The sequence below is a fragment of the Rhea americana genome, unplaced genomic scaffold, assembly GCF_003343005.1.
Source record: "Rhea americana isolate MKP2758 unplaced genomic scaffold, rheAme1 scaffold_198, whole genome shotgun sequence".
Lineage (NCBI taxonomy): Eukaryota > Metazoa > Chordata > Aves > Rheiformes > Rheidae > Rhea > Rhea americana.
This window is the reverse complement of record NW_028186127.1, coordinates 505,967-525,630: the sequence shown is the minus strand read 5'-3', so window position 1 is coordinate 525,630 and position 19,664 is coordinate 505,967. Positions and strand designations below refer to the sequence as shown.

At 36.3% G+C, this 19,664-nt stretch overlaps 1 protein-coding gene across 1 annotated transcript in view; it reads right to left on the bottom strand.

Annotated features, from left to right (window-relative positions):
• Nucleotides 1-19,664, bottom strand: part of CDC73 (cell division cycle 73) — a 99,504-nt gene that overhangs the window by 71,557 nt on the left and 8,283 nt on the right. The window contains exons 8-10 of the mRNA XM_085303182.1: nucleotides 10,719-10,817; nucleotides 9,382-9,460; nucleotides 128-192 (exon numbers count right to left, since the gene is read on the bottom strand). Of these exons, the coding sequence (XP_085159308.1) occupies nucleotides 128-192; nucleotides 9,382-9,460; nucleotides 10,719-10,817 (243 nt within the window). The remainder of the gene's footprint in view (nucleotides 1-127; nucleotides 193-9,381; nucleotides 9,461-10,718; nucleotides 10,818-19,664) is intronic.

The following is a 19,664-nucleotide window of genomic DNA, read 5'->3' as shown; positions in this document are numbered from 1 at the left end:
AATTCTATTAGTCAACTCAAGTAACCTTTCAGAGCCTAGGCAAGGAAGACAAGAAATATAGAGGTACAATATATTAAGTACACTATCATCTCTATACAATATATTTCAAAAATGACTCTTAGCTTACCGTTACAGACTTCAAAGTCATTCCATGATAGGTGCCCATGGTATCAATTTTAAAGCCTTCCGTTTCTGCAAAGGAAAAAAGGCTCTTGTAAATCATTATGAATATAGGGACATCATGTCTAAACTGACATCACTGGAAATGTCTTTGAAGTTATTTCTGCAAGAAACAGGTCTTACTGCTGGCAGGGTTTTAAGTTCTGTTCACACTACAAAATCTGGTCAGCAATTATGGAACCTATGTGTTTTGGGTTTTTTTCTTTTTTGTCTTTTTTTTTTTTCTTTAAGGTAGTATTTTAAGGTAGTATTTTCTTTTTTTTAAAAAAAAAAAAAAAGTAGTATTTCTGCTTTTGCTTCCCAAACAAGCTTTTCTTGCTGCACAGACTACTCAAATACAAAATAGAAAGGACATAGAAAAGACAAATTTAAATCTTTGCAAGAACATGCTGCACACACATGCAGTCTCAGGAATTCTTATTATTACAGGACGGAAAAAACTCATATTCTCAGAATGCATTATAATGCAACATATTCAACATGTAGTTATATGCATGCAAAAATATGCTCCATAAGAAATTGGTTTACAAAGTGACTACAAAAGTGGGGCTACATAATAAGGCAAATCCACTTCTGGGGTACAGAAGAGCAATGGTATTACTGTATGATAYGTAGCTCAATCTACATAAATTCATACTACAAGACCAAAATTACTAAAGGGGTTCTCCCCCCATCCCAAATAATTTTAATGAGGCAGAATTTATGCTGAGGTAAATGCCACAAGTCTGTAAATGCTCAGTGACTAAACCTGCTGCTGCTACCTGTTTGCTTTTCAGCAGTCCTTCTCCACCCTCCTGTTCTCAGCACTCCTGCATGCTGGCACCCAGACTGCAAGAAACCCTTTTTCCATATGCCTTCGCATAGCTCTGCTGTCAATTGACCCTAACAACCAACAGGTCAATTCATTTGTACTTAAAATGGTGTAACTCCCATTCATTCATACTTAAAATGGCATGAAACCAAGTCATAGCTGACCACAATAAACAATTGACATAGCAACTGCAAGCATTTTTCTATGCCTAAGCAGTTTTTGTGCAGCTCCATCTAAACTTGGATAAAGGATACTGTACAGAAACAATTACTGGGAATAGGAAGATTAATGCCATTTGTTACATGACCTTCACACAATGCATCAGCACAAAACATTAAAGACCAAAAAGTAATGCTCTTTCTTGAACATACAAAAAGAACAAGAAAAATAACAGATGCTCCAAGACTATTAGAGTTTCTTACTCCTATCAAGAGTTAATTAACTTAATTTAAAACTCAGACAATTTTGAAGACAGTGCAGATGCTCTGGGAAGACTCTATGGTTGCTTCTCCTTTCTTCCTTAAAGGAGAAAGCCTATCAGACAGTTGCAGGAAATGAGGCACAGAAGTTTCCCAGATTATATGATTCTCTAGTGCCCAGACAGACAATGCCTAAGAGTTAAAAACTGATGATGTTCCTCCCAGCACAGAAATATGCATCTGTATTTCTGAACATTTGATTTTTGTTTTGTCTCCTTTTCCTTGAATGTGCTACTTATCTTTTGCCAAATACCAAGTGAAGAGCCTAGAGTTACGGACTATGTTTTGTTTAACATGCACCGTCCATCATGCCATAAGACACTTCTTGATCTCAGGGTGTGAAGACACCTCAAGTTCAACTGTTCCATACCTCAGCTTCTCAAGGCCTCCCTTCTCCCAGACTTAATGTTCCTGAGTTACATAGAATCAATTCTGAGAAATCAAACACAGGTACAGTCATGAATGCAGTCTTTACTTCAAAGGAAAATGCCTAGCTTCCCTTTATAAAATTGGTATTGCCTTTCTCTAGCATCTCCAAGAAGTAATTATGCATCGCATCTCAGCTCAGGATTCACAGAGCTGAATTTCAGTTTAAGGCAGTGAAGTTTTATCATTATCATAGCATTTCCACGGACAACAGTTTTCTCCTCAACTATATAGGTCACTGTCGCTGGGCAAGGAACATATTAATATTTCAGGTAGTGCCTGGGGGCTTACAGAATACTTGGCGGAGCTCTCCTAACTTGAAGAGATGCTTTTTGCTGACCTGGAGTGACATAAAACGGAGATGAATTATATCGGATGACAGTTGCCTGTGAATTGCAGAAGGTCAGCAACAGAAGATTTTTTCACCTTCCCTTTCCAGACAGGCCTTTTATGGGTTCTTCTTCTCTGTGACATACAGAATTTCTGACTATTTCAACTGGAAGTTCTTCCCAAACTCCAGTGCATATATATACACCTTAACAAAACCAGCAAGCACTACTCCCTCATCATGCTTGGCCTATCACAATCTTTCTCTTCCCAAGCACAAATCCTGGTTCTATTATTAGTTCTACACATTCATTCACTGTTTAGGTTTCTATTTCTTTCCTTTGACCTCTTCTGTTTTGCCCCCAGTAAAACTTTGCACTCTCCTGAATTAACAACCCCCCCTCACCCAAGCCTCCGTTAGTATTGCAAAGGAATAAAGGTGCACAAACCTTGATTGTCAGAGAAGAGTCAGTAGCATAGTTAGAAAGTGAAGTGAAGGACAGAGAGGCACTGGTGGGGCACAAGCTTTTGCTCTACCACCAACCGTTGTATCTTTTGCAAAAAAGATGAAGTCCCTTGTAAAATTTGTCCCAGTTCCATTTAATGAGCCACAAAAGCCACTAAACATGGCTCTAGCCATCACTGACTTCCTGCTCCCAGCCTTCTGCTAACTCTTCTTCCTAGCAAGCAACTAGGATCCCAAAGGGCCACTGTTCACTCAAGCTTTAGAAAAAGGACACTCTATCCTGCTTTTCAGGCACCTAAATGGGCCCCCTAAAGCTATTTAACAGCTACTCAGGTTTTTAAAAAAAAAAAAAAAAGAAAGAAAGAAAGATAGATAGATCTGTCATGAGTAAATACAGGTATAGTACCTTTTCGTAGTGATGTAGATCTGAGACACACTACATGGCCAGCACAAGGCATAGGGTAGAGATTCTAGGATCTGCTACCTGCAGGTAGTGGAGTAAGCGGAGAACACCACCATCCCAAACCCCTGTCAGCTTGCCTACCTCAAGTTCTTAAGCAACTAGCAAATGAGAGTTAGGCATCACCACAGCAACCCTCTTTCAACTGATAATGGCACTGGTCTTTTCTCCAACTACAGCCCTTTTCCTGATCCTCTGATATCCACCATGTGTCAGTCCACCAGTCAGCCATCACTTTTATTAGAGAGTCGAGTATTGTCACAAGCGAGAGCTCTGTCACTTGCACAATCATGCCCCTCTCTCCCCTCATTTTTTTTTTAATTAAAGAAAATCTTGATGGTTTGCTGCCTACACACAGTACCTTCAACTCCACTCCCTGTACGCAGCCTATGCTAAGCTGAAACCAAATGCTTCCAAGGCAGGAACTCCAGCTATGGTTGCATTCGTGCTTAAAAAATGACCAAGAAGCTGTTATCCATGTCACTGCAGCTGGCTGCAAAAAGACATTCAAAGGCTGAGATGGAAAGCGGAGCAGCACTTCTTCCAGAATATTCGCTGAGGGCAGCGACTGACCTCAAGCAGTCCCTGGTGCAGCTGCTCAAAACCAGCGCTGGGACAACAGGCCTAACAGGCCAGAGTAGAGAGGAGCAGAATACAGAGCAACCAGGTGATGTGCTGCCAGCAAACATCAGTGTAAATGCTGTATCACAGCCTCTTGACTAAGAGGAGAAATGCAATGTGCTTCTTCCCTCCTTCCTCCTCAATTCAGCTCCAACCTCTGCTGCTGAGTCATGGAGCAGCACAGAAATGAAACATTCACGACCAGCTAAGAATTTGTTTGCAACTCCAAAACTGTGATTTCAAAATCACAGCTTCASTGATAGTAACAGAGGAAGCAGATGAAATTATAAGTCAACTACTAAAGGAAAGGCTAAGTATTTAAGATGAAAAAGTGACCTTAATTAAACAAATAATCACAATGGCAAGACTTTGGATCTTTATTTTCAAACTTGGGATTAGATACAGAACAATTGCTTATACATTCGGGATTTTTCAGTAAATTTGCAAAACAGGCTATATCATACACCTTTTTTTAAGGCAAAAAGCAGTCCATACTAGATATTTTAAATGCAAGTCTAACACTGAAGAATGAGTAATGCAAGCAAAACTCAACAGTAATGAAGTATTCCAGCTTTATTTGCCAGACGTAATCAGTTTTATAAACGAAAACATTATTAAAACCATCTTGAGCAAGAAAAGCCTTTAAACACTACATCATTATGGACTAAACCCAGTAACTACTATTGAATAATCAATTCTAATGCTTCAAAGTCAGYTAATATTAAGGCTATCTTTTCTCCTGCAGTCTTTGTGTGTATTGCCACCATAATTTCACAGTCCAATAACCCAAAGGTTGTCAAAAGAATCATATACATTTTCTATGCGGTTTATCATTAGTTACCTTTCTAGCATCATGAGATAGCAATCTGACTGTCTCCTCATTTAAAAGATTTAGACCTAGAAATGAAAATTAGCACATTAGTGCATCAGCTTATTGGACTGATTATATTCCCTGTAGTGTGGACATATGTAGCATTTCCTGAGTATTAATACTCAAAAGAGCCTTCCCTTTGCTTAAAGACCACTGCATTTTTGATCCTGCACCTGCTGCCGTTCTAGCCATCCACTCTAAGTGCAAACTTGAGTGCTGACACACTAGGARTAATAGTTTAAAAAAATGCTTTAAGTTAACCTGATTTTCTGGAAGGGAATCTAGGCAAATAGAAGCAGTACAAAGGATCATTCACGGCTTTGAAACACTGGTGAGCCTAGTTAAAGACTTTGTTTGAACTGTGGATGAGTAAGACTGAATAACCATTTCTTTTTCCAGATGTATACTTCTCGAAACAGATAGCAACAGCTCTGCTGACTCCTCAGAAAGTGATTCACTAACGCATTTTCACACCTATGGTAATTATATCACTGACGCTGAATTTCACTCTACRTGAGTTTACTGAGCACTCCTTTTCAGTACTATAAAAAGTAAAAGTTAGTTTCATGCCTACTTTTCCAAACTATATTAACTGCAGTTTACAAAATTCCCAACACATGTAAAACAGTTCAATAAGCACCTTACAAGTACGTAACACATGTTCTTAAGTTTCTCACAGTATCAACAGAAAAATTGCCATATGAACCTGTGTACGTTTTCCAGCAATGAACAGGTATGTCAGCAAACTACTTGATCACATTCAGTCAGAATATAGCAGARACTGTAATCTATTTCCCCCAAAATGGGAATGTCTTGCATATATTCTCTGCTAGAAATAAGCATAATCTTATATCCTTAAAAATGAATGAAATCAATAAAAAAAGTCTAGTAGGACAGTCAAGTTTCAATATTCTGAAACTCCTATTACCTAAGGACAGAAAGAAATCACATTTTATAATTCACTACTTCCTAGGCTGAATGTTGGGACTGACCTTTCTGAAAAACTGCTATGTTAGAAAATACAATCCAGTTACATGAATGATTCAAACATAAGATGACAATAGCAGAAAATAAATGGCAAGCTTTCCTGAAGGAAACACTGGATATGGTGAAGAATATTCTTTTTGCAGTTATGGTGTGAAGTCAGTTGGCTGTACAGCAAGCCCTTTTCCAATTTATACTAAATAGACTTAAAGTAATATTAATTTTTACAGTCATTAGCTTTTAGTATGTTGATACCTGGACAGCATACTTACACTAGACGTGCAAGAATAACTCTCCACAAACTGTCCTTAAAGGATGGGATTTAAACATTATTAGAGTAGCACAGGGAAACCTTAAATTTTCCATCTATACTGTTACACACACTCAATGGATCAGAAAATGCAAATCTTCAAGATTATCAGCTCAACACAATTTTACAYTCTGGAATCACTTAAGAAACAACCATATGAAAAGCAGTCTCTCAGGTAAAGTTACCTAAAAAAATGGAAAAACAAACAAGGTACTGCATTCAAAACAGATTATTACCTGCAGTGCACTACGAAACAAGCATCATATTAGCTCAAAGTTTCAGTTGCCTTCCCAACCAAAGCTGCGGCAACAAGATATCCATTGGAGAGAAAGCTACAAACTTACTCCGGACTGCACAAGCAGTTCAGCTGACTGCAGGTGTAACAGATTATTTCTTTGCTCTTGGAGAACAGTATCTAACAGTTACAAAGGCCCCTCACATTTATTATTAAAGCAACCTAAAACATTCTAGCAACAAAGCCTGTCCCTTTTGGCATCAAGATTACAAAGGTAAACCACAGAATCATCCTGATACCACCTCAGAAATAACAGACCACCAGAAAAGGCAGACAAACTTGACTGCAACTCAGTCTCCTTAATGCACCTCATGTTAACATTTTCTAGTCTGCTTTCTTGGCTCTACAAGCTTCAAATCACTATTAAAAAGAAGTCTATATCTGATAACTATACTAAACCAACACAAAAGTATTCAAAGAAACAGCTGACCTTCCTGCTGCCTAAAATTTAAGTCTCCATGAATAATAGTAGTACAGCATACTGTAATAGTGTACTAAAAGAATATATAAATTATGTAAAACTGCAAGTAGCATTTAGCTACAATCATCATGCAACTGTTAGAGGACTGCTGTGAAGCCTAGGTCAGCTTTAGGTCATTTGCTATCTATCCATCATTACTGATACAGGCTAACACATTGGTTAGAAGACTACAAATCATTGTACCCAGAACTTAAGTAATCTGCCTTCCTTGCCTTCAGATGTCTTCCCAAAACCCCAGATACTGCTAGTTTTCAAGAAGCAAGAATTCCGGGCTCTTATTAGATTGATTGCTTAAAAAAAAAAAAAAAAAAAACACCTTTATGGAACAGAGATGCCTTAACTATTTTTATTTTAGTGACATCACTTTTGCACTATTTTTGTTGGGGAACAACCTGATTTTGGGAGCAATTAAATTAAAAATGCTTTAAAGATTAAGTTCACTGCAATGCAGTTGCAAATGATGCATTTAGTTCAGTTTTAAACCAAGTACATTACCTGTACTACATGGTACAGGAAAATGTTAATATCTAATTATAGATTTTGAAAATTACTTTAAGGTGAATTTCAGTTGAGATTACATTCCTCGCAGAGTTTAAGTCTCTTACATTAGAATACAGAAATAAGTAACTAACTAACTAAGGTCTTTTGCTATTTTCTAAAGTTAATTCACAACTAAGAAAAAGATATCAGAGATCTTTAAGTCCTCTTGTAAGAAATCTAGATGTTGATTACTGATTTCATGCAACTGGTGGTGCAGTACTAAGTCAGAGAGAGGGTAGGACTAGCATTAGAAATACAAATCTTTTTTTTTTTTTTTTTTGAAAGAATGGATTTTTTTTTAAATAGACCATGAAAATTAAAATAGAAAATTATCACAGTGTATGACTAAACCAAAGCTAAGAAATTGAAAAGGCCAAGTGTGAAAACATGTTTTAAAAAGGTACAGAATGATAACAACTGTGCTAAGGTAGAATATGACCATTTCAGGCACTTCATAATTACCATGATGACAAAAGAACCTTTAGCTGGAACAAGACCTACAAGATGGTCCAGTCCTTTTCAGTATTGACAGAATCCTCAAAATCCTCAGAATTACACAACATATAAATGCACTTTTCATCATTATTAATAACAGGCAAAAACTTTTTTTTTTTTTTTTGCTTTTTTCCTGGCAATCATTTAATCTCACTGTTCTTTGAATTCTGCTCCAAAATTTCTATATTAAAACTGCACTGGTTACCTGCTGGACTTTTGGGTTCTTTTTCCTACCAAACAAAATCTGCTATTACCTATGACCTCTTGAACTGTGCACACACAATAAAAGCATAAAATACATTCATTTATTTAATAGAGATGTGCTCTTCCTGTGTGGCTTACTGAAATTTGTCATCTAGAAGAACATTGGTCATCCCTTTACCAAAGGATGATAAAAATGTGTTTGCTGTTTTAAAGTAGTCCACAACATGATATACACATCAATACATTCCATCATACTTATCTATTAATTTCTTTCTCCAATTTCTTACTGTCCAGTAGAGACTTTTTTTACTCTAAAAAGGAAATGATAACAATAGGAAGACTACTTGGCAAATGGTCAAGTCTAAAAAATAAAGTTTAAAGATTATCAGACACAAAATTGAGGAGATATTAGTAGAAATACTCTTCATATTCTGACTGAAAAAATTCAGAAGGGAACACTTTTTATTCTTTCCTCCTACTTCCCATAGCTTTTTTTTTTTAAAAACAATAAAGTTTCATGGATGCTATTTGTAGATTATTTTTCAATACCTAAAAAGCTAGTAAGCATCCCACTTAAGTTTCCCCCCTCTCCTCCTTAGTGCAATTTTAAGTGAGAGTAGTAAATAAAAACCCAAATCAAAAAGATTGAAATAAAAGCATATTGAGGCCAACAGGGTATAGAGTTTGAGAATATAACAAAATATCTGACCAACTAACTGTAGGAAGTCTCAAATGCTGGAAAAAAAAATCCCTGAACAATGTATTCACTTGTAAGTGCTTATTTACAAAGCAATTTTTTCTTAAGTAACTTCAGAGATGCATAGTCAGATTCTGAACTTCTACATTACCTATTATGATGGGCATGTAAAAAAATCCCTCACAAATTTCTAATAACATGAAATTCTCCTTAGGGTTATATTTTATGCTTTCTGTTCTCTAATTGTAGACATCAAAACTGAATATCCATGTAGTACTGTAATATACTCTTGCCTTTTATTCCAATAGAATATTGGAAACAATTCCTAGAATCATTGTGATTGTGGGTGTAGGGGGCATGGAGAATTATTTTATGCATCTGATAGTTATTTTTGCAGTTCTGCTTTTTTATTGATGGCATGTGACCCTTCTCTAACAAACACTTTTTTTCCAACAAATTCTGGTTTAAAGTTTTCGGTTTGCTTCCTAAAAGGTAGTACTTTTTAAAAGTAGTGCTTTTAGACTTGCCAATAATTTTGGCCAACAGGCCATTCGCCTAATGGAAAAGTTACCTCTAGGCAGAGTTACATGGTTTTTTTTGGTCTTGGGTTTGACAAGCGGTGGCACAGAACCCCTTTTCCCCCCTTCACCCGTCAACCAACCCTAACATTACAACTGATCACTTCTAATTTCAGATTTTCCTATTTTTTTAAAGCAGTTTTATGATCAACTTACCCTCTTTTCCTTTGAATCTTTCCTGATCATATCTGTTGTAGGCAGCTGGAATAGGTTGCTTATTTCGTAAAGTGGGATCCTAAAACAAAATTAAGATTTTGAAAATATCCCAGATGGTATTTAGTGGTTTTTGAACTTCATAAAGTACTACATGCAACTAAAGAGTAGAAAAATCAAGTTAACTTGTGTAAGACTTTCCATGCATTTAAAAGCTTCTGATGTGTTTCATTTTAACATCTGCTTCTCTGTATTATAACAGAAAGAGTTTAAAATTACATATCAACAGGGATGACAAAAAATTGAGACAAAACTAAAGTGCAAGTAATGAACCACATTAGGTAGAATCCAAGTTTTTATGAAAACACTGTATTTCTGTAATATCTCAAGAATCAGAAAAAAACTGTCAACTGACAACTCATGGTTAAGCCTACAGCTACACACATGCAATGCTCCTTGCAAACCTAATTAGGCTAAAAATCTGCTAAACCTACAGCATAAAAACTAATTTGAAGGAAAAAATGAATACTAGAAAAAAAAWTTTAAAACTGTGCCAATCTAGCAGCACAGTAAATATCAACTCACTCTTTTTCATGGATGATTTAGTTACCTTGCCACAATTATTCTGAATGGTGCATTTGAATAGACTCGTGTACACTATGAAATTCAACATAAAGCAAATATTTAATTGCTGAAATTCATCTTACTATTTAAATTTAGTTCTTCGTTAAATGTAATGATATCAAAACCAAATCCAAGATTAAATAGCTTTCACAGCAGACTGCCACTGAGTTCATATACATTAAGTTTTATAAAGCCCAATAGTAAACAGCACAATACAAACAAATTCTTGTCTAAAACTCAGATAGGCTTAAACAATAAAACTGTAAATCTGTCTTCCTGATTTAATCACAGGCAAAAGAAATCTAGTTCAAGCTGTTCCCACTCATGAGTCATGTTCCAGATTCCTAAACATTTGCTATTCTGTCAAAAAAAATAAAAAAACCCTGCAAAACATTGTTTGAAATGGCAATAGTCTCATCTAATATATTTTTTTGCAAATAGATGCAGAATGTAGCTACTGCTTCGTACATATGGAAGCTGGCACTAGCGGTTTAAGCTCCAAATAACAAGAACATATTGAACAAATTGAATTGATACATTCAACTCTTTAAATACCAATAAATGTAACTTAAGGCAAAGAGTATCTGTGAAGTTATGTTTGAAAGTTATTCTTTCACTGGAACTAAACCAAGACAGACCCTGAACTTAAAAATGACAAGATACTTCATACTTTCACTTTGGGAGCCTCAGCCATCATATTCAAATGCTGCTCCTACCGTGGGCGCTGTATTCGGTGCCGGTCTCTGCTCAGGTGCACGGCCTTCTTCTCTGGCTTTTACTGATTGAAGAATTGCAAAAATATTCTTGGCAAAGTTCTGAAAAACATGACAAATACCCGTGAACCTTGCTGACTGTGTTTTATGCAACACAAACGTAGCTAGAAAACACCATTTTGCTTAACTTGTGCTTCACAGAAAAACAACTTAACTTTAGTAAGTAGTAAAAAATTCTGCTGCTGCTTGCAGAAACGGAAGCATTCACTCCGGCTCTCCCGGAGCAGCCTCATCGCCCCTGCTGCTGTAGCTCTGGCGGGGATGCCAGGCGCCCTCCCTGTGCCTGCCTCCCCCCTGCTACGGGCAGCTTCCTCCCAAACCCTTGGGAGGGCTCCCTTGCTCCTGCCCGGGGCAGGAAGGCCAGGCAGTCGCCTCCCACGCTTTCCAAAGCTCTTGAACAAGGCACAGCACACCTGGAACTGGTTTTTAATTGTTCACGGACACGAATTACACCACAGGATGAACGAGGTATTTCCTTTATCATTTATTTTGAATTATATGAATCACCTCATTCCATTTGGCACCAAATAATTCTTGTACAGTTCAGCTTCCCAGTTTGAATGGAAGAAAGCAAGTACAGAGATTTCATTCACAAAGCCAAGACTCAAGAACGAGCCAAGATAATAATCCCTACAGTTTTGTGCGGTGTCTTGTCACATCACCCCAAGCTGCTGAGGCACTACTGAACAGACACCGATCAAAGCTTTTTAACACACTTCTCCAGGTAATATTACTAGGACTGTTTTGTTCTGAGCAAAAATATAAATACTAATTAATCTTTTTGAAAGGCATATGCTCATTATTACATGAGCACTAGAGGCATTCCGAGTTTATATTGATGTACGCAGCAATGTCCTTCTCTGCTGACAACTTTCAGCAATGGCTCATTGCCATTACAAAATGGCATTGCAAAACACATGCAAAAGTTACAAAACAAAAACTCCCAGCATGGATTTTGTAGGACTCTTAAAGCTGCTCCAGTTCCTTTACCCTCAGTTAGCATGTTGTCAGTCAGCTCCAAGATGGAGGGGCTGTAACTGGAAGGCCACCAAAAATGACTTAGAAAGGCACGCTTAGAAAGCCATTCCTTGCATAAAAACAGTTCTTTTCACAAAGACATAAAGAACTCTCACAAAACTGTATTTGAAGTTCTTTTCAGTTATAAAAATCTTGAGGGGCAGAGGGAGGGAAAAAACTTCAAAGAGCTGTGAGCCATGCACRCATCAGTTACTGAAGAATACTCGAACTCAAGTCTTTGAAAAGTGAGTCTAACTGCATGTTTTTAATGGAAATTCAGATTTCTCCTAACCTCTGGACTGGGTAGCATATCAATTACAAAAATCATCGCTGCATTTCAATGCTTGGTACCCCTTGAAAATGACAAGCTACTCAGTCTTCTGAAATTCAAGAGAGAGAAACTAATTAACAAAAGGAAGAATGTAGAAGAGTGATTGTCCATGTAGAAACCAAGGCTTCTTCCAGTCACAGAGAAACTACAACTAGCTTTCCTTTCATACTTCATTCATAAAACCTACATCTACTACACTTTAAAAAAAAAAATCAGGCTTAAATTTTAAATTCTGGATTTTTCAAAGGCATATAAGCATCTCAGTTTTTGTTTAACTGAAACTGCATGTTCTGGACCAAGTTTTAATTTACAACAGCTAAAAAACAGGATTTTTCCAGACCATTGAGAGAAGAAGTCATTGATAAGCATGAAATTACAAAGTGTTCTTGCTGATGTATTCTCTTAGAGCGTGAAAACGCAGGTCCTCCAAAGCCACAACTAATATCTGTTTAGCWGGGGAAAAAACAACAGAGTTTTAATAAACACTCAATCTAAGATGATCATCTTGTTGTTCTGTTCATTGGCTCATTCCAGGATGCAGGATTACATTGCTGTGACAGAGAAGTGATTGAGCAAGAATGCCATTACAGCTACTGACTGGTTTGCAAAAGCCCTGACGGATGGGAAAAAACACTAAGTTTTCACTGTTCCTCTAGAGAGGTCAAATTGTGATCATCCCCTAGCTTCTGCCCTAAATTTGGTTAAACTTAATACAAAAATGTAATATTTTTATTACCAAAACCTTCTGGTTTGGGGCAGAGTASAAAAAAGCCTATGCACCTCTGCATTAAATCTTTAAGGAATTTGAATGTGCTTTAAAAACAACGCTTAAGAAAATCCTTAGTATTTAAGGGCAATTTCATCAATTTTTGTTTTTCCTCTCCCTGGAGTACTGCTATTTCTATGAAAGCTCTCTGTTGATTCCCACCATGCCTGATCCTAATAATAATTCATCACACTGGAAAAGAGAGGCAACATTTCAGCACCTCTCTAATCAGGCGCTTGGGGTATTTTTGTTTTGTTTTAAATAAAGCCCTACAATGAAGTTTCTTCTTCCCATCCTCATCCATTCCTCTAAAAAGACCACCCATGCACAAGGGAAAAGGATAGTAACCAACAGAGGATATCAAGAAGAATGGAAGCTATTGGGCAGATAAACACAGCAAATAATCTTCTTACAAAAAGAAGTCCTATTTTCTTTAGGAAAGCCTGCAACGACAGTATGTTAATTTTCAAAATTTACTGCCACAGATGCTCTATCACCCACGAGCACAGTGATAACATACAAGAAGTGTGGTAACTATCACTGGTGTCAATTTAACACCAGGCTCTTTGAGGAGAAATACCAGAGCAAATAAAGCCAACCTGCTCTGATGAAGAAAACTTTAAGTGAAGTTGCACCACTAACAAGACTCCCTTTGCAATCAATCTACTTGTATTTAGAACAAACTATGCTCTATTTAAGAAGACTGCAACCTTTATTCTGTAGTTTCTCTAAGTAGCCAGAACCCTAATGGTTCACTAACAGACTTCTAGTCACAATCATAGCTTTATCTGGCTGGCATTTTTTTTTTTATTTCAATTTTCCACACAAAAATACAAGATGAAATCTGGCACATGAAATTAGGAACATATACAGTTTTATGTAGCATTGCTTATCCAGCTTCAGAATATTCCTACAGATATAAAGAATTTATATCAGATACTAAATAACRGCATTTTACTGCAGAGACAGAAGAATTAGAAATGATCCTACAAACTCTTACTTGAGCTCACAATAAGCATTTCTTGTTGGATCTGCATCTCAGAATGGTCAAGAGCTGTAGAACGCTACAAGCATTGTCCAGAGATATGGCCATAACTATGGAGAAAGAAAAAAAAAAGTGCCTACCACACTTTACAGGTGTTTGCTGTTTGCCATGCTCATATATTCTGTGAAATCCCTTGCAGTCACTGACAAACCAGAAGGCATGAGGCTGTACCAGAAATGCAATGTTCCCATCACACATTCTTAGTAATTTCTAATACGCTGCATGACATGAGCTATGCCAACAGTATCCAGGTGGATACTGTACAGCAGGAATTAAAAACTTAACAGTCAAAGTATGGACGAAAAYGGTAAATTAAGTTTAGAAATTTTTAAGTGCACATTTAAATCTAGAGTCCTTTAAGGCATCACTCCCCTAAATTCTAAGCAACTAAAAGTATCTTCAATTCACAAATCATTCACCACTGAAGYTGATTTGCTCTTCCCTTGTTCTTCTAAATTGAAGATAGTCTTAACGCATTACATTTAACATTGTGCGGTTAGCTCGCCCTCAGAATCAAAAAGCTGAACATACTCAAATTGATGTTCAGGGACATTTGCAGTTACTGCAAGCATGCATATACATTGGTGGAAAGCCTACATGAATTATTGACACTTTCTGCATTGCGCTTATTCTGACCATAAAAATCATTTCTGACCCAAGTTTCACAAAACTTAAGTTCAAATGCATCTCTCTTCACCTAATAAAGGAGCTCTTAAACTAAATACCACAGCTGGAAATAWGATCTTGAACAGTCTAGTTGTGATCAAATTCCTGCTTTTTTTTGAATTACACAAACATGTGCCTCTCCCACTCCCTTCCTTCGATCCAACTAACATGTAAAGAACAGAAAATATTTAGCTGCACTGATGCAGACCACGTTCCTGCAAGATACAGGTGTCCTCGCAGAGAGCTCATGGCATCCCTCAAACTATTCTCTACTCATGTTTGACCTGTATATAACATTATAGTAACTCATAAAACAGTATGCTTGAAACAGAAAACATTAATGTACGAACAATTTAAGAAAGGACTGCCAAAATAAAGAGATCTTCCTAATTCAGGTTTACTAATAAATTTTCAATTTGTCAGATTTTTGAACATRTGAAAAACTAAGTGCAAGGAAAAAATTCAAAACAAGCTTTCCCAAAAAGCTTCTCTAGGAATCAAATGTTTCTTCACATTCCAATCAGAAAGGTTAAATGATACTACAGTCTACTGTACTAAACCAAAAACATATAGCTATTACCCCTAAGTATTTCTGAATATATTTTCTGTAAGTTTCACTCTTCATTTGTTCCACATTATTATAACTTATTCACTAACTTTTATAGCAAAGGGGTTTATATGGAAGACATCCAAAGTATTTAACTTGAAAAGAATAAAGGCTAATAGAGAAGTCTGAAAAAATAGCATCATAATATCCTGAAGAAAGATCATTGTATAAAACCTGCAAASAAAGCAACCCCAAGTAATTTGAGATTATTTTTGCTACAAATGCAGCATACTTTTACATATGCTATTTCTTATGTAGTCATAGAAGTACTCGAGTACGGTGAAGTTACCTCACAGTGGACCTGAAATTTTCATCCAGACAACAAAGTTTTATTCTACAAGCCTTCTGATAAATTTGAGGCTCAACAAGATACAGTATTATTAAAAATCAATAAAAATTTCATGATCGCATCTTTATGTGCTGTATTCAAAACATCACTATTTTCTAGCAGTAATACAACAGTCTTCCAGGGTTAGTAAGTAAGTGAATAAAGTAGAGTTTTGGAACATAAGCTATATCCTTCCATTACATTTGTGCACAACCATTTTAAAACCATACGCTTGTTCCATTTGAGAGCACTAATGAGGAGAGTAGTTTCTATTAACTTGGCATGCCTTCCTCATTTCAAATTGGCTATTAAACGCACCAGTACTGTGATTTCAGGAACATAGAACAATTCTGCCACCTAGAGTCCATATAAAAAACTGCTTTCACAATCAAAGAATTTCTTTGAAATTTCCAAAATTTTCTCTCAGAGAATTTAGCTGGCACAAATGATGAGTTTAAAATACTCTATTAGTCTTGCTATAARTATTATTTTAAGTGAAAAGTTTTCCAGTTACAAGAACATATAAAAAATTATACTGATATTATGATAACTATAAATTGTAATGCCCTTACAGAGGACTTAGCTGACAAGAATGCTCAAAAGATCTTGGAACAAAGGTAAGAACAGAAAGTAACCTTAAAGTATCTTTCCTGCAGCTTTTTTAAAAAATATTGTTAAAATAGGTATGAATAAAAAACCTCAATTTTTCAAAAATAAAAATATGCACACACTAATTGCAGAAATAACACAGTTAGAAATACTGCCTACCAGGAAGATGAGATTCCTTTGGGAAAAAGGAAGAGTCATCACCATGCACACAAACAAGGTTTCCAAAAGCAGGGAAAAAAAACCCGTACGCACTCTCACCTCCCCAAGGTTATGGTATTTAATACATACAATTTGCAATTATATTCTCTAAAATGAAGTTAGGCCTGAGTCTAAACCCCTCTGAAATAATGCGCTTTTCACAACACACAGGGTATCATCAGCCTTCTTCTCCAAAGATGAGTACAGATAGCCAGAACATTATGACATAAGAACCAAAGATATTAAATCCGAAAAGTGACGAAGAGTTCACTCGCAAGAGTTGTTTATTGAAGCAAATTATTTTTTGTAATACAGGGAAGATTCCCAAGCTTTCAAAATAAGGCTTAAGAAAAATATCAGCTAACATAACCTAATCTAATATAAATATGAATAGAATATAAAATAGAATGTAAAATGCCAAGTTTAAGGCAGAAGATAAACATTTTATTTCACTTAGGCTTACTTCATTAGAAAGAAGATAGAAGAATCTTTTTTTTTTTTTAAACCTTAAAAAGTCATAGCTCAAGATGTTCTCTTAATTTTTATGGAAAGTAAATACTAAGTAAGGAAAGGATTAACAATGCAGACTGAGACAAACTCAAATTTGACAGTCTGCAGAAAAGAAGCATCAAGAAGTAATAAATGAGACTTCTGCTTCAACCTAGATCTAGCAAGTAAGTTAATGTACATAAAGAAACAATTTCATATTGACAAAAAGATAAGTCTTTTACAATTCAAGCATTATGAAACTAAGCTACAGGGATGAGTTTGATAAAATTGTGATCCTGTAGCAAGTTTTAACACACTAAAATAAATACTGTGTTATTAACAGATAGCTGAATGAGGAGTCCATATTTGATTACTCTGCCAGCTTATGCAAAGCTAATTCCATTACAATTGTTTTTTTTTTTTTTTTACCTCAAATTCACATTTTCCACATCTAATTTTTATAGCTCTACTCTGAAGTTCTGTCCCTCAGCCCCTTACAAGAGCAGACTTCCCTAATGGCAACAATGGCAATTCAAACACGTAAGTAAAACAAAATACCAGCAATTATCTATTGTACAGATCCAAATGGACAATTTTCCTGGAATGCATTCAGGCATACAATAATTTAAGATGCCTTATGGGTCGCTCAAAACTCCTAGTGCCTTGTTGTACCTTAGAAAGRCTGGCAGAAGTCCCAGGGAAACCAGCAGAGAAGCTATTTGGGGATGTCTTAAAAGAGGCCAAGAGATCCACAAATCCTGCAGCTGGACAACTCCTGTGCAGTTGCACCACATACCTAGACCCGTACACGTGTGTGTCTGTACTCACATATGTAAAGTATGCACAGCACTTGCTCCAGCTCACCAGCTGAAACAACCCAGAAAGGTTGTGTCGTGTGACTTTTCAGCCTTGCCATAAGCTAGATGGCATGGATTACACTTTTTCTCCTGTACACAGGGTTAGAGTTCACTAAAGGAAATTTAATACACCTCCACCTGCAAGAAAGTATCACGTGATATTCCCCAAATTTAGTATTAGCAGTAACCTCTAGAAAGAAAAGGACAAATGACATCTTAGAACAGAAATGTTCAGTACACACTATTGCCATGAGAATATTGCTTGAAGTCTTATAAACATTTCCAAGTCTCCAGTTCTAGATTTTGCTACACAAATAAAACATGCTCAGTCGAGCCTCTTCTATTACCGTGCTGCTTATCTGAGAAATAATCCTGAGCTTGCAGGAAGACAGGCTTTTAATTTGAGTACATCAGAAGTCACTGAGACAAAAGACCTCTTRCAAATATTCCTGTGAATGCTAACACTTCTACAGACTACTCTCATTTGTTCCTACAGGATAAATTCAAGTGCTATGAATGTATTTACAGTAGAGAAGGAACAAAAAGATGTTTGCTTCAGAAAGGATTGCTGAAGTCTCTATGAGAGATTTTAAATAAATAAATAAATAAATCCATCCACGGATAGATGGAAAGATAAAGGGAAACAGTTGAAAGGAGGTAATCAATTGCAGTTTGAACACAAAACAAAGGTTCTTCCTCAATGTTCAATGTTTTGTTTTACAAAATGGTCAGRTATTTATTTAAAAACATGCACCCAGTCAAGAAGGGAAACCCCTGCAAGTCAAAAATTCAAAATTTAATACTCCAAACACTTCTGATGGTGAATATGCTCTGTACCGGTTCAATCTTCAGCTACCTGAGAACGTATCCGCTTCAATGTACAAAGGTTCTGACAATAAAGTTCTTACAGAAAACGTCTTTGCTAGTATTCTTCCCTACGATCTGCAGTTTAAGTGTAAACACTGGATCTGACGTATCTTCACCAGGTAACATTTCAGCTCAGACTGATTTAAAATACATAAAATCTTACAAGACAAACTTCACCTGTGCCCTAGAAACAGATTTCAGCCAATGGCAATGCAATATCAAGAACTCATTCGTATACTTCCAACACTGCGTACATAAGCATCCTAAACTATTAGCTGTTCATTAACCGCTTACTTACGAATTTATGTAATATAAAGCAAGGTTATAAAAAAACAATGCACTATGTACGGTAGCAAAATACCTAGTCCAAACATCAACTCAGATTAAGTAACTTCCACTTTCTTTTCTAAGCTCTGCTTGCTATACCTGTACTACTACTTTCTCCCAGCATGTACAGCTCTATTAGGCCTGAAGACAGCAATTTCCTGACCCCAATTTTTGTGTTTGTTTTCAAGATCAACAAAGAGAATTGGACTGTGTGAAGAGTGTGGCCAAATAGAAGAGATGAATTTCTTAAAGCCGCCAACAACTGTGGCTGTTAACAGAACGAACAGTAAGGGAATTCAGAACCAGCTCTCCTATCAAGCTCTCCTACTGTTTTTGAAATCTGACTACATTTTAAACTGGCTAGACTATCAGCTGACTCATCAAAACAGCAATGTTGCACGTCTTTATTCAAACCTGAAATTAAAATCCCTTCTAAACAATGAAGCTACCATAGTAGGAGGGAAAACTTTAGACTAAACAAATGGAATTTGGATCTGAAAAGTGATTACATAAAAATGTCACTTTATTCATAAACTCTAAAAGACTACACTAAAGTCTTGGGGAAGGCCAGCAGATGCTTAAAACAGACAGTGCAGAATGACTCACTAGGGATTAAATCAAACCCTTGTTTCAAAAGAAGATAAAAATGCTTAACAATCAGACAGAAAACCACAAAAAAATGCCTCAACAAAAATTCCAGTTCTGGAAATTTTAAAACAAAAAGGATAGGTGCCTAGCTTTGAAAAGCCTGGTTTAAAAACAACAGGGATCTCAGAAATCCA